This window comes from Sphaeramia orbicularis, chromosome 2, assembly GCF_902148855.1.
Source record: "Sphaeramia orbicularis chromosome 2, fSphaOr1.1, whole genome shotgun sequence".
NCBI lineage: Eukaryota > Metazoa > Chordata > Actinopteri > Kurtiformes > Apogonidae > Sphaeramia > Sphaeramia orbicularis.
The window spans coordinates 3,378,138-3,405,510 of NC_043958.1; the positions used below are offsets into that span (position 1 = coordinate 3,378,138).

Consider the following 27,373-nt stretch of genomic DNA (forward strand, 5'->3'; position numbering starts at 1 on the left):
GATTTCAACACCGGAAGTGTTTAAACGTATCATGTGATTTGCTCCTGCTGGCATTCTGCTGCTGAAGCTATGTCAAAATAATACAGATTGGGACCGGACGGTTTGAGACGAAACATTACGCTTTATCTGAGGAGTACTTGAGAAGATGCAGAACGTGATAAACACAGTGAAGGGAACGGCTCTCGGTGTGGCGGAGTTCCTCACGCCAGTCTTGAAGGTAAACTTAGATGAACCTGAGCTAGCTTGTTGATAGGTGGCTAGTATGAGATGCCAAAAACACACGAGGAAATGTGGTAGCTAGCCTGTCAATTAGTGCCCTAAAATCATTGCTGTTTTTGCTAGTTTAATAGAAGATCTAGTCGAAGTCTGTTTTCAGGAGAATTGTAGAAATTTGCAGCGCTCTAATAAAGCATAACATAATTTCTCTTTTAAGCTGCAGGTTAATGCTACTGATACTATTTGTTTTTGAACACAGGAGTCAAAGTTCAAAGAGACTGGAGTCATTACACCAGAGGAGGTGAGAACATTTTGGTCTCAAACTGTTTGAGTCTGTCTTACATGTAATAAACAGTTCTGACTCCGACCTGCTCATGTTTTGTTTTAGTTTGTTAGCAGCTGGAGATCATCTGGTTCACCACTGCCCCACATGGAAATGGTGAGAGCCCTTTTGAGTTCAGTTACAAATGTATACATTAAAACAATGCATGTCAAAATTGATTATTTTGGAGAGTTTTGTCACATGATTACAGAATCTCAGTTCAACTTTAACCCTCAAATACTCAAAAGCATCTACTGATCTAAAAAATTGTATTTACTTTTAAACAACTGACCATATCAATACAGTGACATAATTCAGGCAAAATGCAGTTTCTCAGCTTTTCAGCAGCATCAGATATTTTTTTAGGATGCCTCCGTAGTCTCTGTAGTGAATATAAAAACACCATTGTCCTCTACAACGTTGGTTCACCAATAAAACCCATGTAGTCTGACAAATGACAGTGGTTGCAGATGCTTGTTTTTTTATATAGAATTAATGATATATTTAACTGAAAATGTCACATTTTCTTCAATCTTTTCCATTATGATATGGTAACCTTTAAATTTACCCAATTTTTATGAACATCTACATGATCAGTAAGTTAAATACAGGAAAATTCCTGGTTTTCACTGCAAAAATGCAGTGGATAATATAGTATTTGGAGAAGGATAAACAAAGTTTATTATCAGGATTCATACTGTGTGTACTGAAGATCATTTAAATACAATAATCCCAGCGTTATTAAGGATATGTGTAGTTTAAATGTAAAAAAAAAAAAAAGACAAGTCTTCACATTTAGCTGTGACCGTGTTTGGATCATGAGGAGGTTTTACACCCACTCAGTTCCCTGTTTCTCATTGAATTTCACAGATCAGTGCAATGTTCCCCTTATCCAACTGTAGTGCTGTGTAGCTGGTGGGAAACACTGCACCAGCCTTTCTAATTTAAAAAAGGAAGTAGCAAAAATGTCACAACATTTACTGTAATGTAAACTTGTTGACACGATGACAAAACCTGGGGAACAAATCTTTGTTAATGTTGGACTTTTTTTCTGTGCGTTGAATAGAGCTGGGTAGTGGCACCAACTGAATTTCTTAGATATTTTTATTATATTACCAGGTTCAGAATGTAATCATTGTTGTGGTCTTTATACATTGTTGTTAGTCTGATGATAACTTATGTTAAAAAAAAAGGAAGGATTTATGTTTTAAAATTGCTAGAAACACTAAAACTAAAAAGCTAAATATGTAACTTAAGTGAAACCAGACTGTGGTAAATGGATAAATATTATATATATATTTATGTATATATATATTTTTTTATCAGGAACAGTCTCATTAATCTGCACCAAAACTGTATTTTAGAAAATATTGTTGCTGGTTTAAGATATTCCAAAAGTAAATATTGATGCTGCAGGAAAATGAATAAATATTAGTCCATCCTCTGACTTTTCCCCTCCTTGAAAATATCATTATAGAAAAATCTACAATCAGTTTACTTTTGTTTTTTATGTTATGAAACTGCTTTTAGGATCTGAAAATGATCAAAGAGAAATCATGGTTGCACCACTTGACATTTTAAATGTCACAACCAATTCATGTTACTGAAAAACACTAAAATCATAAAATCAAATTGTCTTTAAACTAGGACTGTTAAAATGAAAGTATTAATTTTACGATTAGTTGTGAAATAATGGGTTTCAAAAACAGGACCAAAATGTTCCTTGGCTGTGGTATCATCAGTGTTGACTGCGTTACTTGCTTGTTGTGCTAAGTTGTGGGTGGTTTTATTTGTACAGTCAGAAAATAGCATTTTATGTCTGTGATTCACTCACTTTTAAATTCCCTTATCTTGGTCTTCCTCTGCTTCACTTTCTCTTTCTCACCGCTACCTTTTGCTGTGGTGAAATACAGAGCATTTACACTCTATACTCCAAAATAAGTCAAGTTCTGAGTATATGATTCTATATAATTCGGCCATACGCTGATGTATAAGATAACATCATATGTCAAAGTAGTGGTTGTGGTAACTGATCATATAATAGGCTGGTCTGTGTCCGTAAATGACTGAAAAAAAGATAAACGTGTCAAAGTCTCGGCAGAATGTTTTGATTGTTCTAATTCACTGGAGTATAATGAATATTATATTCTTATTATCTTCTGTCCTACAATAACAATGCCATATTTATTCAGTATTTACCAAAAATAAATGCACTATTTTTATGTAGCCTTGGTTCATAGGTTCATACTGTTTTACATAGATACAAATACTGTTAATATAGGCAATACATATTTTCAGTTTTATTTTTCATTCTACTTAGCTCTATTCTTATGTTACTCTGTAAAATTATAAATTTCTATTCAATTTTTTAAATCTTATTTTTAGTTTTTGTAATTTTATATTCACTCTATTCTTATTTTCTAAAGTACTGGTGTTTTGTTAATATTGTTACACCTATTTAAGTTGTACTCCTAGTTTTATTGTACACAATGACAATAAAGTGTATTCTATTCTATATTTTGTAGGTACTTATCTATTATCATATATATTGGTGCATGTAAGACATTACTTGCCTTTTTAGGTTGGTGTCTTTTGGTTTTGAAGAGACTCTTCATCATATGGACCTGGACAAAGCTAATGGCACCAATAAAGTACCGATATCTGAAAAATTTTAAAGAGTAGTCAGTCATTCAGCCTGTTTACACGACCATATAAATCTGATAACTGTTATTAATCAGAGAGTTGTAATAGTCAGATCTGATACGTTTACATACACTTCAGAAAAAAATCAAAAAACCCTGGTGTAGACGTTTCAGTCCGTAATCAAATTTCATTCAAACTTCCTGTCCACGTTTACCTACATCACTTTTGTACAATTTGAATACTTTTCCCACATGTGCAGGTGTAAAAGAACTAAATAAATCAGATTAACCTGTATATGTTTATGAAGACATTGGAGTTTTGGGCATAAATCTGATTATCTGATTATGATGTTTACATGATCACTAATAATCTTATAACTCCAGAAATCAGATTACAGTTACAGTGTTACAGTACAATGTAACAAGTGTGTTTGTAATGAAGTCGTATAATAAGTTCAAATGAAATTCCTGTTTGTGAATTTTGTCTTCTCTCAGGGCCACTGGGGAAGAAGTTAAAGTGAAGCCATATTTGCCGCAGGATAAACAGTTTCTACTGACACGCAATGGTAAGAGGTGTCTTGTCTTTTTATTTGTCTGATTTCTCTGTCTTTTCCCCTTTTCACTGATGCACTTTAATAAACTAGACTTGATTGAATTTGATTAGCGTCATCTGAAAGGTTACATAAATAAATGGTGACTTTTTGGGGGGGATCTACAGGCATGCTAATGTAAGGACTGAACATGGTCAAACTTGACACTTTGGTTTTTATTTGCTCAGAGAGTGTTTTTTTGTTTCGTGTGTGTGTTCAGTTCCATGTTACAAGCGCTGTAAACAGATGGAGTACTCAGATGAGCTGGAGGCAATCATAGAGGAGGATGATGGAGACGGGGGCTGGGTGGACACTTACCACAACTCAAGTTAGTACATCCTGAATCAGTACGTCCGCCTTTAGAACCGAGAGCGAATCAGTTAACCTTCTGGTAACTGGATGAGTATATTATGCACACGTGTACGTACAATATACAGTTGTGGAAAAAAATGATTAGACCATCAAAGTCATCAGAAACAAGGGTTATGCAATCAAGTACTAACTCCTGTGTGTATCATGTGACTAAAACAGACAGAAAAGAAAACACGGAATGCCTAAAAGCACTGTTTTTGTCAGTACAATGCCATAGATACTGATGTAAGAACTGAAGTGATTTTGGTTATTATCAAGAAAACATGTTAAATGGATAGATATCAGCTCTGAAATGAAACTTCTATGAGCTATTTTTGTTGTTATCATTATATTTGTCCAAACAAATGTGCCTTTAGTTGTACCAGGCATTAAAATGAACAAGAAATTGAAGAAAACAAGGGGTGGTCTAATAATTTTTTCCACGACTGTATATTCACATTTCATCAGGAGGGTGTCAGTGAAGGTAACACGCAACTGTTACATAATGTGACATTCAGCCGAATTCACCAAACCTTCTCATGATAACCTTTCGTTATCCAGGTGAGCACATTACGCACACTGTGCACTTTGTCTTTATAAGAAGTCATATTATTTTTCCCAACTTGTAATTGGTTGGAATTCAAAAGTTAGTCATTTTTGCATGATTAGAAAAATTCTGACACAGCCACTAGAACAACACAATCATTGTAAAAAATAGAAAATTACTACAGTAGCATTTAAAGGCTTAAAAAAATGACAATTATTGAGTGTTTGGTGTTTTTGTTTATGGCTCAAGTTGATGAAATACAAGAAAATGTAAAAAATCTAAAAACAAAATATATGAAAAAGAAATCTGACATTTCTATGGCACTGTGCAGATTATTCGCTTTCCATGGTTAGGAAGGACCTCTCTGGGTAGCCTGGCCAGCCATCTGGTGTTGTCAGTGTATTCACTTCTGAGAAGACAGTCTGGAACTGGTCCATTCACTTATGCTCTATCTATTTTATACCGGACCAATCACAAGTCTTGGGGGTGGGTGTTTCGCAATGTGTCATAGGCTATGCAAGCAACTCTCTGGGTGGGATACTGAAGGGTTAAAGAGGAGCTGAGTTCATTTTGCTTTTTATTCATTTTTTGCAGGTGTGTTAGGAGTCACAGATGCAGTTCGGGAAATTTCACTGGATAATAATAAGGTATGCAGCGTTATAGATCCTTTGGTTTTGACGTTCATGGACTTAGTGCTGGAATTTCCCCTTGTGGGACAAATAAAGGCATATCTTATTTTATCTTATCTTAATGCTGATGCTAACATCTGAAATTTCTCACTCAATGGTTGCACTTTTACCTCCATTCCTTCAGATCAGGGGTGTCAAACATACGGCCCGTGGGCCAAAATCGGCCAATCAGAGGGTCCAATCCCTCCCATTGGATGAATTTGTGAAATGCAAAAATTACTTTCTTTCTTTCTTTCTTTCTTTCTTTCTTTCTGTCTTTCTGTCTTTCTGTCTGTCTTTCTTTCTTTCTATTTATTTGTTTCGAGCAGAAGAAAAAAATTAAACTTTTGTGTGTAAAAGGAACTAATAGCAGGGCAAATAAATTAATAAATCAAGAAGAGTAAATAAAGACAATATAGCAATTGGTATGTACACTTGTGATAACAAAATAAATTCAATTTGTATTGCTCGAAAAGGAGTGGGAAGAAGAAAACACTGAAGATATTAACAATCCATCATATTAAAATCATTGTAGTTCAGGTTCCTACTAACATACTAATATGATCTACAGTAAAATACTATCATAATAACCTATAAATAATAACGGCTGAAAAAATATCTCTTTGTTTTGGTGTAAAAAAAAAAAAAAAAAAAGAATTTCATGAAAATATTAACATTTACAAACCATCCTTTCACAAAAAATGAGAATAACCTGAACAAATATGAACAACCTGAAATATCTTAAGAGAAATAAGTGTAATTGTACTAATATTCTGCCTGTTATTAAATGTTTTGTGTATTTGTAGATCCACTGTGATCTGTAAGTTGTAATGCACATGTGTAAATGATAAACTGAGGCAGAATGATGTTAAAATTGCACAAATTTTTCTGAAGAAATTCCAGGTTTATGTTGTTCACATTTTTTAAAGGATAGTTTCTAGAGTTAAACATTTTTATCATGTAATTTTATATTTTTTCAGCCTAAAAATGGGGGAAAAGTTTGTAGTAGTTATTATTTTTAGGTTATTATGTTATTATTTTATTGGTCTGACCCACTTTAGATCATGTTGGTCTGTATGTTGTAGATAAACCTTCCATCTTTCCTCCTGTTTAATAGAACAGTCAGTGTATTTTCCAGTTTTCCTTCAGGAGTTCATGGAAATGTTGGTGTTTTCATTTCAGACCTCCCACTGTAAAACCTATTCCATCGTTAATCTTTCTTCTAGGACAAGAATATGAATGCCACATCTGCAGCGTGTTGTGATGATGACGACGAGGATGATGAGGAAGGAGAAGCAGCTGATATGGAAGGTGCTCTTACTAAGACCCCTCCTCTACTCTAACTGTAGTCGGTTTTCATTGACCCTCAAATTGCGTGAATATAAGTTGCGCATAAAAGTTGACCTCATGGAGAAACAACAATTTCGGCAAAACTCTTGTTTTTTGATTAAAAGTTTTTGTGCTGACAAGAGGTGGTTTTTGGGCGTAGCGCAAATGGTATATCACGCAAAAATGCAATGGAAAGACCTTTTTCCGCAACTAGACTGAATTAAAAAAAACACATGCTGTGACAGATGTGACAACAAGCAAAGAAGAAGAGTTTTAAAAGAAACATGGATGTATTATGTATGGACACACCGTGAAACCGAATCATTTTGTAATTTAGTACGGGATAGAGGGGTAATATATAATAATAATAATGAATATATCTGTAAATCAACACGATATTTACATTTGTCGTCATGTTTATGGAATGACTTCTCATGTCATCTCGTGATAATAAATAAATAAATCATCGCATTTGTGATTTAATGGAAAAACCAACATTACGCACTTCTATTTTTTCAACATTTAGTAAATATCGGTAAAGTTTTGCGCAGATGTCCAATGGAAAAGCGACTACCAATGAAACAGTACAGATCAGGAGGCCCATCCTGCATTTACACTGATGTTGTATTCCATGTCTTTCAGAATATGAAGAAAGTGGCCTGTTGGAAACAGACGAGGTAAACAGCGCTGTCATTATTTCGTCTGATACAGTGACTTTAACTATTGTCTAATGCTTCTATCCTCTTGCTCTGTCTTTAGGCGACATTGGACACCAGTAAAATGGTTGAAACTAAAGCCAAAGCAGAGCCTGGCAGTGAAGACGCCATCCTTCAGACTCGAACATATGACCTGTACATCACTTATGATAAATACTACCAGACCCCTCGACTCTGGCTCTTCGGATATGATGAAGTATGTACCTGGAAAAGTTCAAGCCCAGTGGTTACATTTCATTCCTGTGACACATGAGATGAAAACAAACAGATTCTAGTGCGTCTTTAAACTGTTGAGACACTTTGTGGGCGTCTGCTGATGTCTGGATTATTGTAGATATGGTGTGTTTGCACTGAGCTGTCGTCATGTCTCCAGGACAGACAGCCTCTGACGGTAGAACAGATGTATGAGGACATCAGCCAGGACCACGTGAAGAAGACGGTCACCATAGAGAACCACCCGCACCTGCCTCCCCCGGCCATGTGTTCAGTCCACCCCTGCAGGTGAGGACATGTAAAGGTGATCCGCACATAGTCGACTTCCTACAAAAAAAACTGTAGATAGTCCACGATTCTCTTATTTTCTCATTCTGATTAAATGACAAACAAACCTCAAATTATCATCCAATTTCCCTCATTTAGTCAATATACAACTGGTTGGTTTTACTGACCATTGCTATAGTAACAAAGGTCTTAGTATGAGTGTGACTGACTGTTGGTGTTGGCAATAAAGATCTCAGTATCAGTTTAGCAGACTGTTGCCATGGTAACAAAAATCTTAGTACTAGTTTAACTGAATTTTGCCATGGTAATAAATGTCCTTGTACTACTTTAACTATGAGTTGTCACGGTAACAGCGATATTAGTATCAGTTTAGCTGACTTTTGCCCATGTAACAAAGATCTTAGTCTTAGTATAATTTAATGTTACCATGGTAATAAATGACTTTAACTCTCAGTTGCCATGGCAACAGGGGTCTTTGTACCAGATTAGCTGACTGATGCCATAATAACAAACATCTTAGTACTGCTTTAACGGTCTTTTGGCTTGGTAACGATGATCTTAGTACTAGTTTAACAGGATGTTGCCATGGTAACGAAGACCTTAGTTCTAGTTTTATTGAATGTTACCATGGTAATTAACATCTTAGTACTGTTTAAACTGTCAGGTGCCATAGTAACGGTGGTCTTAGTATCAGTTTAGCTGTCTGTTGCCAAGGTAACAGTGATATTAGTACCAGTTTAGCAGACTTTTGACTTGGTAGCTGAGATCTTTGTACTAGTTTCATGGAAAGTTACCATAGTAATAAATGTCTTAGTAGTACTTTAACTCTCCGTTGCCATGGTAACAGTGATCTTAGTACCACATTAGCTGACCTCCATCGTAAGGAAAAAAAAAAGCTCCATGTGCTTGACCTCATGCACTTTTTTTTTTTACACATTTTTTAGGCAGTTTTTATTATTGTGTAGTCTGTTTCTCATTGTTTATTTGTTACATATGCACTGAATTTTATTAGATCATTTCTTTTATTGGATTTATATAACTTTTTTGTGCGACTACTGAAGAAGATGCTGCTAAATTGCTCATTACACTATAAGAATGACCATAAAGTTGTGTTCTTTTTTTTAATTCAAGGGTCTTGTTGCTATGGTAACCATGATATTACTACTAGTTTAACTGAAGTCTGGAGTTGTCTAGTTTTATAGAAAGTGGGAAAAAAAATCCAGCCACTGCATCCACTCTACTTTAAGGAGTTCATACTTGCCCTGACAGCCAAAAGGAAGCAATTGCATCACCTTCTTTGTGGTTTATTTCTTTAATAAGTAAATGAGTAATGGCCATATCCACCTCTAAAACTGAGCTCGGTGAACACAGAAACACCGAATGCATCTCCAGTTGTTGTCCGTTTTGGGCTTTCGTCTTGTTTTGTCTGTTGAATCGCTGCACTGTTGCATCTGGACTGACTGTATGTTTCCTCTCAGACATGCTGAGGTGATGAAAAAGATCATTGAGACGGTGGCGGAAGGAGGCGGAGAGTTGGGAGTGCATATGTATCCTTCTCATGACCATCAGATATCTGTGGTTTGACAGTTATTTTGGAAAGTTCTGCATAAATACCACTTACGTTTTGCTCACCACTGCTTTTTTCCTTCGTTTTCCTTGTGTATTTATTTGTCAGATCTTCTCTGACAAAATGACAAATTTATGTAGCATCCTTGGAACAATGTCCACACTTTTGAGAAATTTAGATTTTTTAAATTTTTGACACATTTTTGAAATACTAATAATTAGCCTTTACTTATAATGGGCCCTATTTTGATGGTTTATAAGATGTAAATGGTTATACATACCAATATAGTTACTATTGAGCACTGATAGGAAGTCATATGTGGACTTTCATTTTTTCCATGACCTTTGACCTTGAGTGACCTTGAACAAACTCAAGGTCACCGATGTCTACATTTCAACAATCTTGTTCTCTAAAACTACTGGTCGGATTAACTTAAAATTTTATATGTAGCTTCCCTGGGACAATGTCTACAAAGTTTGTTCACAGTTTTGATATATTTAGGTTTTTGATGAAATTTTAAAATATTAAAAATGTGTCTTTACTTATAATGGTCCATATTTTGATGGTTTGTAACATGTAAATGGTTACAGATATCAATATAGTTCCTATCAATCACTGATAGAAGTCATATATGGACTTTGATTGAATTAGTTGAGTCCTCCTCCAGTGAAAGTACCACCCACTTCTGTTGGCAGATTGATTTCCTGCATCAGGACCACAGAACTCTTAAAGGGGTCATATTTTGCTAAACGCATTTTTATTAGTCTTTGGTTCATTTATTTGTGTATTTGGACCCTAATAGTTCATTAAGTTTGAATTTGAACCCTCCAGGTGCTGCAAAGCTGTCTTTATATTCATATATTTGGCAAAAATCCAGTGGATTTCTACAACCCATTTTAATTCCTTTTTAATGTGTTACGTCTATAACTAGTTGCGTCACGACATTCACACATGTAAGTTCAAAACTTCCGACGAACATTTCTCCGAGTATGGGGTGTGAAGTGGCTCATGTGCATTTAAAGGGCCAGCGCTCAAAACTACCTTTCTGGTGTCATTACTCAGAAATAGGGTTGAAGATGGACCTGTGGAGTTGAATTAATGAAGGATTCAGACCCAAGCAGAGCATTTACAGTTTATGTAGACCACAGGGACATGTTTGAAAATGTAAAAAAAAATGTAAAAAAATTCCATTTAAAAAAGAAAATATCACTCCTTTAACATACAGACAGAACCCGACCACGTTGCATCTTCAACTGGGTATAGATTCCCATTTTTGATTGTCTCCATCTGGTAAAAAAGAGCCTGTAAAATAAAGAATGCGACACCATTTCCTGTTTTCCCTAACTGAGACTTCCAGGTATCTGCTGATTTTCCTAAAGTTCGTCCAGGCCGTCATTCCGACAATAGAATACGACTACACGAGGCACTTCACCATGTAGCTCCAACGGTGGAATGAACCTGTGTGAATACAACGTTTGCACCTGGTTAGGGATCGCTGCTTCTACCTGTGTATTCACATTACATCTGATTACAGCTGGTTTGTGGAATGTCTGTGTTATTCTGAGACACTTTGCATGGGTGCAGGACATTAGGAATGTTTGAGGCACAGAATGACGTGAAGGGACAGTCTGACGTTTTAGGAAACAGGTTTGTTTTCAATGAACGGAGTCAGATAACGTGACTATTATCGCCTGTAATGTTTTCAAGTTAAACTGTACAAAACAGAAATATACAAGCAACACATTTGGATGTATTTGTAAGTGCTCAAGCTACAGACCAAGTGATTTTTTTTCTTGCTTTGACTTGTAGTCTCTATGCCAGGGGTGTCAAACTCATTTTAGTTCATTTCACATTCAGCCCAATATGATCTGAAGCGGGTCAGACCAGTAAAATAATTACATAATTATATATTAATAATGTCGACTCCAAACTTCTCTCGATGTTTTAGAGTGAAAAATAGTAAAATTACATTATAGAAATGTTTGCATTTACAAACTATCCTTTAAAAAATTGTGAATAACATGAACAACCTGAAATTTCTTAAGAAAAATAAGTGCAAATTTAACAAAATTCTTCCTCAGTTTCTCATTTACACGTGTGCATTACAGCTTACAGATCACATTGGATCTACAAATACACAAAACATTTAGTAACAGGCAGAATATTGTTAAAATTGCACTAACTTCTCGGAAGAGATTTCACGTTCAGGTTATTCACATTTTTTATAAAACGTACAAAAATTTGAGAATCAAAAAATTAAAATGAACAGAAATAACCAAAAATAACTGCAAATCAACAAATATGAACAAATTAAACTATAATAACAAAAACTATACAAATATTTGAGAAAGTTTTACAGAAATAAACAAAAATAATAACAAATGTGAGCAAATTGAACTGTAACAATAGCAGAACATGTACAAAAATGACCAAAAATTTGAGGAACATCAACAAAATAATAGAAAAATTGCATTTACATATTAAGCCATTTCGTGTTATTCATATTTGTTCAGGTTTTTCACATTTTTTTGTGAAAGACTAGTTTGTAAATGTAAAAAAAAAATCATGAAATATTGCTTTTTTTACACTAAAACAAGGAGAAAATTTGGAGTTCTTATTCTTTGTAGGTCATTATGATAATATTTTACTGGTCTGACCCTTTTTAGATTGAGTTTGGCTGTATGTGGAACATGAACTAAAATAATTAATATATTAAGTGTAACTTCTGCGTTTCACAAATTCATCCCATGGGAGGGGGTGGACTCTTGTCGGACCGTATGTTTGACACCCATGGTTTAAAGTGTACAAAGCAGAAATATACGACCAGCACATTTGGATGTATTTGTACGTGCTCAAGCTACAGACCGAGTGGTGTTTTCTTGCTTTTTACTTGCCGTCTCTATGGTAACCAAATCCAGCACATGTACCCGTAACCCATTAATGAACTGTATACTGTATTTACATCTGCAACCAAGGCCTCATTCTAAAAGTTGGACTGTTCCTCTGATGTTCCTCTGCAGGTTTAATGTTGTCGCCACAGTGTGGTGAGTTCATGGTCTTGTTTTTGTGTAGAAGATTTTAATGCTGTTTATTAAAAGTCACCTCATTCCACATTGAGGGTAGATTCACCCCAAATCACAAACTGACGACTTCTTAACATAGTAAAAACAGCTGTAGTCCTCTGACCTGCCTGTTGAACCAGCTAGACATACAGTAGTGGAAAAAAGTATTTGGACACTTTTAAAATATCACCGCCTGCTTTTGTTGTTATTTTTCACCACTTTTGTGCCAGGGAGACAAAGACATTGTTATTATAGAACAAAGTAATCAAACTTTACAACATCTTAAGGCCTCACATATACTTTATGAAACTGCTGTGAAGAAAAACAACAAAAAAACACCGAAAAGCTATTTGGTTTGTTTAGAAAAACGACACACAAGATGAAATCAGCCAAAATTACATAAAAGACAAGAAGATAAAAATAATATAAAACTCAAAACAAGATGAAAATGATGTCAAATCAGTAAAACACCTCTTAAATTCACCTTATTTGACAACTGATGCCAGTCAACAAGGGATGTACAGTAGTGGAAAAAGGGTTTTGGTCACCCTTAAAATTTTACACAATCTCAGATATTATCATGAAATATTTATGATCAAATCTTATTTGTTTCCAAAGGTGTGGCCGCATCAGACAGACACTAACAAATGCAAATTATTTTTTGTTTTGTTTTGTTTATTGGACAAAGAGGATTGAACTGAAACTGAGTCAGTAATTATAAATACAGATTAATAGACATTTGTTCCATTTTGAAAGATTGTTACTTTGATTGTTTTGTCTCATGTGGAAATGTTTTATTTACATGAAAATTCCAAGTATAAGACAAAAAATATTTGATATTATGGACAATTTAAACCATTTAATTGACCTTATGGGACAAATACTGCATTATAATATACCATTACATCAGTTATCCTCCACTGAAAACAGGAAAGAAAACAACTATACAAATGCAAATGAGGTTTTTTTGTGGTTAAAATAACCAAAAAACTGATTCCAAAAAAGCTTTACAGATTTCTATTTTTTCTGCATAAATCTCTTAAACAACTTCAGCTCAAAACTACCAAACATTCATTCGTTAAAGAGGAAACATTTACCCAAATAGACAAAAATGTCCATAGTGATACATGAGGGTTAAACCAAAATTTGATTGGATTTGACTTTTTTTTGGTTTATTGTATCTGAAGCTGCCCTGACACTGCCTTTAGGCCACTCCTGTGTGAACATCACCGTCTCGTACAGCAAAAAAAAAACCTTCTAGGGATGTTCGAGTCCTGTGGTTTCGAGCTTTTAGCATCATCTGTATCCGTATATGCACAAACACGCTTCATTTACAGTCAGTTTTGCCTCCAGATTCAGATTCATTCGCTCTCATAAGCATTTCGTGTACCTAAATGAACCGTTTGAATGCATTTCCTGCCTCATTTGTCGGGAAAACCTATACCCAGCTCGTCGCAGTAACATACTTCTGACTTCTACAAGTGAATAAAGTAAATGCTGTTTGTTTGACTTCATGTTCTCTGTACTTACTGCCTGTTGGTCCACTCTCCTGGTGTAATCTGCTCAGTGGTAACAAACACTTTAAAGTAATGTATATTTATCAATAAAGAGTTTCCCAAATATTAAAAAAAGAGTGCTTTTTATGTGTTTTTTTAATTTGTCGTTTTGCATTTATGGCTTAAAACACATGAACACACAGTCATCATGCATATAACAATGTCCATACATGTATCATGTGTATTTATGATCTATTTAACTATCATGAAAACCAACATTCCTTTAGCATTGACTGTTTCAGCTAATTTTTTAACAATAATATTAAGAAAATCTCATGACCAGCTCTAACAGCCTTCTGACTTCACTCTGAATGACTGGAACAACAAAGAAAGAAGCAGAATGTGAATCCATTAGTGCACGTAGTGTGTGATTTTTTTTATTTTTATTTTATTTTTTTATAGTGTAGTCCTTATTTTGTTTTTTTAATTTCTTGCAAAATAAAAGACCATGACAATAAGGACAAAACAAGATGAGAATATGTAAGAGGAAATGAGGTAAAACTGATGGAAAAGTGGCAAAACAGGTAACATATCATCAATACAAGACAAAATGTTCTTTATTCAACGCACAAAATGAGTAAAATAATGAAAAAAATGAACAAAATATGAGTAATATTTCAATAAAATAAGTAAAATTGTCAAAAAATGAACAAAGGTAATCAGAAAAATAGTAAAATCAACACAATGAACCCAATATGAACAAAAATTCTGTTAAATTAACAAAATACTAAAATATGAAGAAAATAATCAGCAAAATAAAATCAATAAAATGAACAAAATATGAATAACATTTCAGTAAAATGTGCAAAATAATCAGCAAAATCCTATACAAAATGAATAAGATAAGCAACAAAGTTAACCAAATATATGAACAAAATTTGAATATAATGAGGAAAATAAATGAACAAAATATTCAGTAACATAATACACACAATGAATATAATAATCAACAAAATAAAATAATCAAAATGAACACAATATGAACAGAATTTCAGTAATATTAACAAAATAATTAAAAAATGAACAAAATCAGTAACATAATACGCATATTAAAATAAAATAAATATCAAAGTAAACAAAATATGAATAACATTTCAATAAAATGAGCAAAACAATCAAAAAATGAAGAAAAATTATCAAAGTAATCAGCAAAATAATACAGAAGTTATTCTGCAAAATCATACACCAATTGAATAGAATAACAAGCAAAGTATGACAAATTAATCAGTAAAATAACACATAAAATTAATATAAGTCAACAAAATTAACCAAATATTTAAAAAAAAAAAAATCAGTAAAATAATATACATAAGAAAAATAAACATCAAAATAAAGAAATTATGAATAACATTTCAATAAAATGAAGAAAAATGAAACAAAATAATCACTAAAATGATAAAATAATCCAAAAAATGAAGACAATATGAACGAAATTTCTGTAAAATGAACTAAATGATAAAAACTGAACAAAATAATTACTAAAATAATGCACAAAATGAATAAAATAATAACATAAAACTGATGTATAACTCCCTTGCAGGGTTTGGATGTGACCGGTAGGTGGCGGCAGCGCGCGCCCATCCGCTCATGTAAACAACCACCGAAGAAACAGAAGGTCGAGATATCAACACATGAACGTGTCAACGGCGTGTGTGAGTGAGTGAGTGTGTGGAGGTCGTGCATCATGTCTGTGTTGTACCCGACTCTTTTGCTGTGTGTGTTCGGCTTCTTTTCCAACATGAGGCCGTCCGAACCCTTCCTTACCGCCTTCCTGATGGGACCAGACAAGAACCTGACGGAGACCCAGGTGACAGTTAGCCGCTAAAGGCTAAAAGCTAAAGGCTAACTGGCTAGCACTGACAGCTTACACACACACTTACACATTTATTATGATATTATTCTGTTTTTTTTTTAGTTTGTCATTTACCTCCACAGCACAGTCAGAGTCTTAAATATGTCTACAATTTAAACAGCAGCACATATCCGGGATAGTGCATATATCAGACATTTTTTCATTTTAATTTTTTTTAATATAAGTAAGATTTTAATGCTAGCTAGCCGGTGCACCTGCTGTGCTACTCTGCCTTAAAGATTAACCTTGACTTTATTGCATCATTTCAGGAAATTTAACCATTGCATATGTGTTCTGTTAAATCCATCACTTGTTTCTTGTACTCCTTTCAGTAGTTGTCCTGTGGTTTCTAGCAGAATTACCTCCACTGTGTCTTTACTGGACTTTTTTTTAATGACTTTATTGCATCATTTCAGGAAAGTTAGCCATCACTTTCCTCTTAGGTAAGAAAACTAGTGCTGGTCAGGAATGCGGAGGTGTGTATTGTGTATTCTACTCCTTCCTGCAGCTTTTATCAGAATGACATCTTCTGTTTCTTTACTATGTTGAAATCTGTAGTGATCATGGTTGCAGAAATGCTATTGTGACATGTGAGTTCCACCTCACTTCACCCCTGGCCTTTGTTTTATATGCTCCACTGTGCCCTCTTGTCTGCTGGTTTCTCTTGTTACACCAAACCTAAAGCCAGTTGCATCAGTTCATTTGCAAACTGTTTCCTCTTACAGGTCATGTTTCCTCCTCCTTAGTTAGACCTGACTCTGTACCACACAGATGTCAAGGTCATTTTAGATCAGTGGCCAAATCCAGCTCAGTTTGATCTCAAATGGGCCAGACCAGTAAAATATGAACAACCACGTATAACCTGGATATATATTAGGGAAAATAAGTGCAGTTTAAACAATATTATATTTCAGATTATTATTAACACAACTTACAGATCACAGTGGATCTACAAATGCATAAAAACATTTAGGAACAGGCAAAATATTGTTAAAATTGTTATTATTTTACTGAAGACATTTCAGGTTAATATTTGTTCAGGTTATTCACATTTTATTGTGACAGGGTTGTTTGTAAATGTAAATGTTTTCATAATGTAATTTGACTTTGTTCACATTTAAGCGAAGATGAAAATGTGCAGTTGTCATTATTTAGATGATATTATGCTTTTATTTACCTACCCCCACCCCCACCCCCCCATTAGCTATTGAGGCTATGATAGATGGTGTTTCTTTGTTTGACATGTTTGTGACTGCATTGTTTGATCATAACATGTTATTTTTGGACTGAGTTTTGTAACTTAAAGTTATGGTCCTCAGAGTTATGTATCTGCATTTGAGCAGATCCAAATCAAACATTCTCAACACTTGCAAATAGGTTTACAGTATATTATTTGTTATTAATGATGACCAGTCTTTAACACGTTTACATACTTAACATAGGTGGATTTGGTCTCCAGCAGTTCAACATGCAGTGATTTTGGATGCATGTCACATTATGTAACAGTTACATGTTACCATCACTGTCACCCTCCTGGTAAAGTGCTAATATGTATTAGCTTTATAATCACATGTCTCAAGAACCTTTCTTTTGAGTCCTTGGGATTTAAGCCCAGATGTCCTCACCTCAGACTCATAAATCCCTTATTAACAATGGTCATGTCTTGGAATTTAGAGTAATCCCAAAATAATTACCTCCTTCAACCTATTTATCCGGTTTAAACATGCAAAATATTTTAACACAATTGGTTCCCAGTCATATTAATCTTTTTATCCCCTCTTTTAAATAGAATAAGTTCCACAAAAAGAGTCCACCCCTTTCTCTATGGGACCTTATTTTTGGGGAAAAAAAGCATTATAGTGACTGGCAAGAGTCAAGGTTTTTTTTTTTGTTTGTTTGTTTTTTTTTACTTATTTTAATCCAAAGCATTTAATACATCAGCAAAGTTTGTTGAAAATAGATAAACTAACACACCCTATAGTTGTGGAGGTGACATAATTGTAACTGTCTCTCTTCACGATCTGTCCAGAGATTCACTGAAGATGTCTGTTGCAGTGATATTCACCTTTTAATAGTATTTCACATAACTCTCAAAAAACAAAGTGAAATGGTCATGTTAATTGTCTTTTTGGTGTTTGACGTGCATGAAGTGTTTATATATAAAAACTATGATTTTTTACTTATCATCTTTACACAAATTGTGACTTTCCTGTCTTATAGTCTTATCTTTTAAAGTGACAAACCTCAGATGTGTAAATGCTGTATTTCAGTCAGATCAGTAAATTATTTGCCTCACCGTTAGCTGCTGTTCATATAAAGTTAAAAGGGGGAGGAGCAGGACTTTACATGACATTGAAAATGTTTTAGGTCATGCAGCATTTATCATCATGTGGGCTTTATTTATACTGCGTCCGTCATAATAAATGATTATCTCAAGGTACTTTGCAAATTTAGGCCAAGAAACTAACACCATCCTGAAATGCCTGAATGCAAATGTCCATTTGTAGAATATGTTAAATTGTCCCAGTGGCATTTAATAATGAATCAAAAATGTTTTTACTTGCTAACATGGAGCCCATTTATATGCATACTAATACTCTGGATTTCTGGAGTTATCACATTATTAGTGATCATGTAAACAGTATAATCTGATATGTTTTATCAGATAACAGCAGTAATCTGATTGAGAAATCAGATTACCCCACCAATACCCCAATGTTTTCATGCTGTTAATCTGATTTATTTAGTTCTTTTACATCTGCACATGTGGAAAAACAGTAAAAAAAAAAAAAAAAAAATCACAGAAAACAGAAGTTATGCAGTCAAACCTGAGCTGAAGACAATAATAGTAAATTTGATTTTACAGTCATGGGAAAAATGATTAGACCATCAAAAATCATCAGAAACAATGGTTATGCAATCAAGTACTAACTCCTGCATGTATCATGTGACTAAAAAAGACAGAAAAGAAAACATGGAATACCTAAAAGCACTGTTTTTTTCAGTACAATGCTATAGATATTGATGTATGACCTGAAGTGATTTTGGTTATTATCAAGAAAACATGGAAAATGGATAGATATCAGTTCTGAAATTAAACTACTATGAGCAATTTTTGTTGTTATCATTATATTTGTCCAAACAAATGGACCTTTAGTTGTACCAGGAACTAAAATGAACAAAAAATTGAAGAAAACAAGGGTGGTCTAATAATTTTTTCCACAATTACTTTTACTACATGCGTACATACTCTGAAAGAAATCTGATAATAGACTGAAATGTCTAAATGAGGGTTTTTCAATTGTAGCATTAATGAATCACATGTAAACACATCAGATCTTATAACAATTATCTGATAACTGACAGTTTTTGGATTTTTTTGCACATGTAAGTGAGCTCGTTGTGTTTCCAGATTTAAATCACACTGGAGTTCAGAAGACGGACCACCAGAGTAACAGTTTTGTCTTCATCTGTTCACGTGCAGGTTGTGAATGAAATCTACCCGATCTGGACCTATTCATACCTGGCCTTGCTGTTCCCGGTCTTCCTGGCCACCGACTACCTCTGTTACAAGCCTGTCCTCATCCTGCAGGCCACCAGTTTAGTGGTGACCTACATAATGCTGCTCAAGGCCCAGGGTTTGCTCGCCATGCAGTTGTTGGAGTTGTTCTTCGGGTTGGCCACGGCGTCCGAGGTGGCGTACTTCTCCTACATCTACAGCGTGGTGGAGCCGGCCCACTACCAGAAAGTGACCGGATACTGCAGAAGCATCACCCTGTTTGGATCGGCTGTGGGCTCGCTGCTCGGACAGATCCTGCTGTCTGTGGCCAAAGTGCAGCTGCTCCACCTGGTCATTATCACGCTGGCGTCGGCCGCCGTGGCCTTCGTAGCCCCCTGGTTTCTGCCCATGCCCAAAAGAAGTTTGTTCTTCCATAAGAGTTCAGGTACGACCGAGGAGAGGGAACAAAGCAGCAGCAAATCACTGATGGAGTCGACGGAAGAGTCGAAGAGCAAAGCACCTCTGGACAACCCAGAGAGCTGTAAAGTGAGTCTCATGGATGGATGGATACAGGATAGACAGATACAGGATGGATACAGGATGGAGGGAAGGATGGATAGATACAGGATAGATGATACAGGATGGATGGATGGATACAGGATAGATACAGGATGGATGGATGATGGATACAGGATAGATGGATAGATACTGGATGGATGCAGGATGGATGGATGATGGATACAGGATGAATGGATGATGGATACAGGATGGACAGATGATGGATGGATGAGTGGGTGGGTGCTGTGTAAAGTAAAACTGAAACTTTTGTCAAGACAAAAATGCATGAGTGGATCTGGAGGATAATGTTATTTAACATTTGTTCAAGACAAAACTGTGTAGTTGTCATTCTTCATAGGTTATGGTGTTCTTATTTTACTGGTCTGACACACATGAGATCACACTGGTCTGAATTTGGAACCTGAACTAAAGTGACTTTGACACCCCTGAGTTAAAGCCTAGTGTGGACTTGCTGTGGGAACATTCCGGGGCCTGTGTCTTTACTCCAGTGAACAGGTCGAATATGTCCTTTTCTACTCCCTCTCAGGCTGGAGCTCGTAGCAGCAGTCTCATGGAGGTTTTGCGGATGCTGTTTGACGACTTCCTCCAGTGCTACCGGTGCCGGCCTCTGTTGGCCTGGTCCCTGTGGTGGGCTCTGGCCACCTGCGGCTACTTCCAGGTGGTCAACTACGCCCAGGCCTTGTGGGAGACCATTCGACCGTCCCAGGACTACGAGATCTACAACGGTTATGTGGAAACACTGTCAACACTGTTGGGTGAGTGTTTACAACCATCTGTGGACGTGTACCTTAAAAACATGTAACCCTTTAACCCCTGACATGTCGTCGATGAGCGTTCTGAATGTATGATTTATTTGAAATATTCATAAAAATTCAAATGTTAGCTCAATATGAAACATTTCAAAACATGCAGATAAAATAGACCTTGTTCTTTCCATAGACATCTGAGCATGCTCAGTGCACCCCCACCGGCTGTCTAATAGGGGGCAAAACACAGATCAGTGAATGAGACCGACTCACTATAAAAATACACGGTTTGGGCTGTTTTTTGTTTGTTTGTTTTTTTTACACCATTTTCCTTGTCATGTTTCATTTTTACTGTTGTTTGCTGTGTTGTTGTGATTTTCCTTTATTATTTTTACTGGGTTTTTACCGAGTTTTGATCGTGTAACAGCTGTATGGAGTTCAACCAGGTGTCAAAAAGCAGCTGGACTAATTTAGAAAAAAAAGAGCCCCAAAACAAAAGCTACTGAGCCCAAATTCAAATCCTTGTTGTTGTTCAGTGTGTTCCAGTTCACAGTTCATGTTCAACATCCTAAATCTGTTAATGATGTACATTCTGAGTGCCTTATTTAGTAAAAACCTGTCAAAGTTCACTTCCTCTCTTTGTCTTTTTCTGTTATTCCACCTGTTTTGACCCTAAAACACACAATAAAACAAAACCATTGAAGAAAAGGGACACAAGCACACACTCACAGCAGCTTTTATGAACCTGAACGTTTAGCTGGAATCAGGTCTCAGGGTTAAAGAAAGTACGTGGAAATCAGGAACCTAGATTCCATTGGGTTAATGTAGAAACACTGTATATACCTTCTAATGTGTGTATTTTGTGCGTGTGTGTGTGTGCGTGTGTGTGTGTGCGTGTGTGTGTGTGTGTGTGTGTGGTGGTCTCCAGGGGCTCTGGCGGCTCTCCTCGTCGGTTACCTCCCCGTGTGCTGGTCGCTGTGGGGGGAAGTGGCTCTGTGCGTCCTGTCTCTGCTCATGGCCGTGTGCATCTTCATCATGGACACGCTGAAGAACATCTGGGTCTGCTACAGCGCATACGTCCTGTTCAGAGCCACGTACATGCTGCTCATCACCGTGGCAACGTAAGGGCGTCAGCAGTGACCGCATGAAGCATGTGTGTTTGTGTGTGTGTGTCGTTTTTATACTCACTCTGTCTTTTATTCTTTCTTTCTTTCTGTTGTTTTTTTCTATAGTACTTTTGTCTTTTTTGCTCTTGCTTTTTGTTCTTTTGTTCTTTTCTTTCTTTTTCTTTCACTTTCTTTCTTATTCATTCTTTTGTTTCTTTTGTTCTTTGTCCTTTCTTTCTTTTGTCCTTTCTTTTTCTTTTGTTCTTTCTTTTTCATATTTCTTTCTTACTGTTGTTTCTTTTATTTTGTTCTTTCTTTCTTTTTTTTCTTAGCAAGGTCAATTGGATTGTTTTGTAAATGGCTTTTGTTTTATAAATGAGTGTACCGTCTTAATCTGTTGAAAATATCTCATGATTTGTCAGGAAAAACATCTTTATTCTTGATTTAATAAAGAAAACAGATTAATCAAAGTGTTGTGGAGAAAAAGATCAACTTCCAATTTTAAATGAGTCTTTTTAAATGAAAATCCTCCACTCTTTTCTTATCTTTAGCTTCATAATTCTTCCTGTTTTTGTCTCTTCCTACGTTGTTAATTTGTATCTTTTTCAGCACAAGGTTAAAGTTCTAGATAATTTTTCAGACATTTCCAACATGTTTGAAGACAAAACAGAAAGAAAGGCATGAACAACAGGGTGTTGAAGCCATCGAATGGAATAAAATGACTCATTGTTCAGTGTTTTCAGAAGCACAGGAACCAACTGAGTCTCCTGCAATAAAAACTAAACCCGATCTCCACAAACAGAACAGATGGATCCCGGAGGTTATTGTCTTGCAGCCTGGGATTTTATTTTTTCCTTGTGCATCTGTGACAGTCTTATCCAGTCTTTAACCCATAGAAATGAGCGCCTTACATTTATATAAATATTTCCACAAAAAAATGCATAGAAACAATATATATATCAATTCACATCATTTTGTATTTTATTTGTGGCAAGTTTCAGATTTACAAAGTCTCTGGTTGGTTCCTGAAGGCAGCATGCGCCAATGCTTATTCATTATTCAGTGAAGAAACTATTTTACTCAAAAAATGCTTTTGTTATTTTTGTATCTTATTCATTATTTATGTGTTTTTTGGCTATTTTCACTATTTTTGTGAACAAAATGAATTGCTGAATCAATCTGTAATCTCCTAATTTCTATTTACACATAGAAAAGGTATGTTTTTTACAAGTTATTTCACTGTTTCAAAATCAGAATTGTAATTTTTCAGCCTCATCTCAATGTTCCAGTACAGATGAGTCTTTATTCTACTGATGGGTGAGAATGTCATGCATATTTTAATGCAACACATGAGTTATCAGGTTATATGAAGGGAATAAAAAGATGATATATAAGCAGATATGAAAAAAAACTGACAGTTATATTACTTTGTATTACATGACTCGTAATGGTTAAAGAAGACAAGAATGAGTCACCTGTATTTTCTCAGTTGAATGTCAGTTGTGTCTGTATTATTTGATCTAAAGTAAACGAATGTCTTTGTGTTTCAGGTTTCAGATTGCAGCCAGTCTGAACATGCAGCGTTACGCCCTGGTGTTTGGCGTCGACACCTTCGTGGCTCTGCTGCTGCAGTCTCTGCTCACGGTGGTGGTGGTGGACTCTGCTGGACTAGGCCTGGACGTAGGCACCCAGGTGAGGAAGCGTCTTATGCCAAAACCCCCCTTGAGGTAAAGCCGTACCTGCCCATAAGCCCGGTTCCAGCATGTGGTCCACATGTTTATCACATCTCGAGCGGATTATTGCAATTCACTAATATTACCAGTTTGGACCAGTCTATCCACTGGTTCCAAATGGTCCACTTATCCGTACATCACCCTGTACTGGCTTCCCTTTTTAACCCTTAGATGCATGAGAGTCTGGACCCTTTGGCTACACTGATGTTTAAAAACTGTATGGACAAAAATACTGGGACACGTCATGTCTACAGCTATAAGATGTCCTGTTCATGATGATTTGAGATAAAAACATCAATATTTCCTTAAAGTTTAATGGGAGATTTTTCTTCTTAAATGAGATGTGAAGAAAGTAGATGGTTAGTTGTGGAAGGAAATTATTATTTTCAGTCAGAGCACGAAAATATTTTAGAAATTTAGAGGTAGAACATTTAAAATCATTGTCATGGATGAAAAAAAAAATCAATGTTGAGAGAAGTTTAATAAAAACCATTTGTGAGACATTTTGGAAGCAAGCATAACAATTTAAACCAAACTAACCAATGCAATGATATTTATCCCAATATAAAACTATATTTATAACATTTGTCATTATTGTTTTGTATCCCAGACCCCTGTTAATAAAGAAACACCTGAATTCAATGTGTCCACATACTTTTGTCCATATAGTGTGCCATTAATAAGTGTTATCATACCAACTTTATTTATAAAACACTTTAAAAACTTTATACCTGGAATTTAAGTTAAGAATTTAAGTTAATTTAAGTTAATTTAAGTTAAGAATTTAAGTTTGAACACAGGAAAATTTTGTGATATAACATTAGATCCTGTTTTGATCAAATAAAAATGTGTTTAGTATTTGTGCAGATTTCTGGTGTAAGTCAATTCTTCAAGGAAATAATCATTTAAAAAAAGAAACAAACAAAAAGTTGCCTTTTTAACAGGATCGTGATGATCTCGTGATATATCGTGATATATCGTATCGTGATCCTAGTATTGTGTTTTGTATTGTATCACCAGATTCTTGCCAATACACAGCCTATTACAGTGATGGATCGATGGTGTACGTTGCTTTCTCTCTTCCAGTTCCTCATCTATGGCGGCTACTTTACGGTCATCGCCGTGGTTTTCCTAATTGCCGGACTCTTCAAACTGGCGTCCAGGAGGCGCTCTGACCAGGACGGCCTGGAGTCCAGCTCTGATCCAGCCAGTGAGACGAACTCCTGCAGATAACACATAACATCAGCTGACAGATTCAGATAGAAAAGCACTAGAGCTGCTTGTGCACAGTGACTCCACAGGGTCAGATAGGACTTAGAGCTGCAGTAGACGGTAGAAGAACACACATGGAGGCTGTTACAAACGCTGTAGGCTGCTACCTTTACCCTGTAGAACACTCCATGGTCTATTAATCCACGAGCACGAGGAACACCTCCATCATTTAGAGGCTTCTGGCTGACCTCGTGCACATCCAGCAGATATTAAGTATAGCTTTAGTCGACTACAATCTACACAGCTTCTCTGCTGCTACTGAAAACGTGCTAAAACTGAATGAAGTTCCATCCACACCAACATCTATAACAGTTAACGTTATTGATCAGAGTCGACTCGTACTTAGATTGATTAGTTCTACTGACCGATTTGAACTTAGGTCTTATTGAATAACATGAGGGAGCTTGTTGGCTTCACTTTTAGAGAGCAGTCCCAGCGTCTCCTGTCTATGGCAGGGGTGTTGAACTCATTTTAGTTCAGTTTACATTCAGCCCAGTATGATCTAAAATGAGTCAGACCAGTAAACTGATAACATAGTAATACATAAATAATGACAACTCCAAACTTTTCTCTATGTTTTAGAGCGAAAAATAATAAAATTGCATTAGAAAAATGTTAGCATTTACAAACTATCCTTTAGAAAAATGTGAATAACATGAACAACCTGAAATTTCTTAAGAAAAGTAAGTGCAAATTTAACAATAGTACGTCTCAATTTATAATTTACACGTGAGCATTACAACTTACAGATCACAGTGGATCTACACAGACACAAAAGATTTAGTAACAGGTAGAATATTGTTAAAATTGCACTTACCTCTATTAAGACATTTCAGGTTGTTCAGGTTATTCACTTTTTTTTTTCATAAAACATGTACAAAAATTTGAGAAACAGAAAACTAAATGAACAGAAATAACCAAAAATAACTGAAAATCAACAAATATGAACAAATTAAACAGTAATTATAACAATAACTGTACAAAACATGTGAGAAAAATTAACAGAAATAAACAAAAAATTACAAATATGAACAAATTTGAATAAATTAAACCGAAACAATAACAGAACATGTACATATATGATTAAAAATTTGAGGAACATCAGCAAATAGAAAAATTGCAGTTATTTATTAAGCCATGGGAAAAAATTGAAGGTGAAAAGAGTAAAATTACATCATTAAAATGTTTACATCTGCAAACTGTCCTTTAAAAAAGGTGAATGACCTGAACAAGCAGAAATTTCTTGAGCAAAATAAGTCAAATTTTAACAATATTATGTCAGTTTATCATTTACACATGTGTATTACAACTTATAGGTCACACTGGATCTACAAATACACAAAACATTTAATACCAGGCAGAATATAGTTAAAATTGCACGTACTTCTCTTAAGACATTTATGCCTTTTTTGTTTTTGTTGATTATTTTGTCCATTTTGTGATTAATTTGTTCCTTTTGCTGACTCATCATTTTGTATTTTGCTTGTTTTTGTTCATTTTGTTGATTATTTTCTTGATTTTGTTTATTTCTGTGGATTTTATGGATTATTTCCTTCTTCTTGTTGATTATTTTGTTCATTTTGTGTTTAATTTGTTAATTTTCTGTCTTTTTCTTGATTATTTTCTACATTTTGTGCTTAATTTGTTCATTGTCGTTCGTATTTTTCAGGCTCTTCACATTTTTTGTGGAATTATAGTTTGTACGTTAACATTTTCAAAGAACTGTACTTTTTTTTTTTTACACTAAGACAAAGAAAAAATATTAAGATTAATAATTTTATTCATTAATAATGGTATTAACTACATTATTTATAGGTTATTATGATAATATTTTACTGATCCAAGCCATTTCAGATTAAATTGGGCTGAATGTGGAGCTTGAACTGAAATGATTGTCAATAACTTCAGTGTAGTTTTTCAAATCACACTGTTATTTTTGTAGTTCTTGGTGTGGATGGGGTTGAAATACTTAATATAGTTGCATATCAGTGGCCTCTCACATTTAATGTAGACTTTACCTTCTGTGTAGAGAGAAAAAAAACCCTGAAAAGACCAAACTTTGCCAATGATGTATAAAACGCCTCTATCACGTCGCACAATTTAGCCCTTTTCTGTACATTTCCTGGTTTCTTGAACGCAGCTTCTTCCTGTTCAGACGTGGCATTAACATGAGTCTTGAAAGATCTGATCGACACGACAAATCCAGCCTGGTCAGCTTGAAACGAAAGCTCGCACCATGTTTTAGGCTGAAGATAAACTTCAGAAAGTGTTGATCGTGTCACATTTGGAGATGTATGTTCATGCCGGGTGTGAACAAGGCCTTCACATGCTGTGGGAATTATCGTAAATACTACTTACACGCTCAAAACTTGCACATAAACGCCCCCTCATGTTGTATTTTCCACTGCAGAACTGGGAAAACATTTCATCCACGAGCTGCCGAGATGAAAATAACCTTTGACCTTTTCAACAAATGATAAACAATGCTTTTATTAACGTTCTGCTGCTGTTACCTGATG

General features: G+C 35.2%; 2 protein-coding genes across 2 annotated transcripts; both read left to right on the forward strand.

Annotated features, from left to right (window-relative positions):
- Positions 1-21: 21 nt before the first annotated feature.
- Positions 22-11,347, forward strand: atg3 (autophagy related 3). Its single transcript, XM_030154096.1, has 12 exons — positions 22-217; positions 476-531; positions 605-655; positions 3,676-3,746; positions 3,991-4,098; positions 5,263-5,315; positions 6,563-6,647; positions 7,308-7,342; positions 7,425-7,577; positions 7,755-7,882; positions 9,361-9,429; positions 10,807-11,347. The coding sequence occupies exons 1-12, from the start codon at positions 146-148 to the stop codon at positions 10,886-10,888; spliced, it is 963 nt and encodes a 320-aa protein (XP_030009956.1). The 5' UTR covers positions 22-145; the 3' UTR covers positions 10,889-11,347.
- Positions 11,348-15,653: 4,306 nt separating this feature from the next.
- slc19a2 (solute carrier family 19 member 2) lies at positions 15,654-25,410 on the forward strand. The gene is made up of 6 exons (XM_030153245.1): positions 15,654-15,874; positions 19,404-19,964; positions 20,524-20,752; positions 21,672-21,864; positions 23,400-23,541; positions 24,669-25,410. Exons 1-6 carry the CDS (start codon positions 15,752-15,754, stop codon positions 24,813-24,815), a joined length of 1,395 nt encoding a protein of 464 aa, XP_030009105.1. The 5' UTR covers positions 15,654-15,751; the 3' UTR covers positions 24,816-25,410.
- Positions 25,411-27,373: the final 1,963 nt, after the last annotated feature.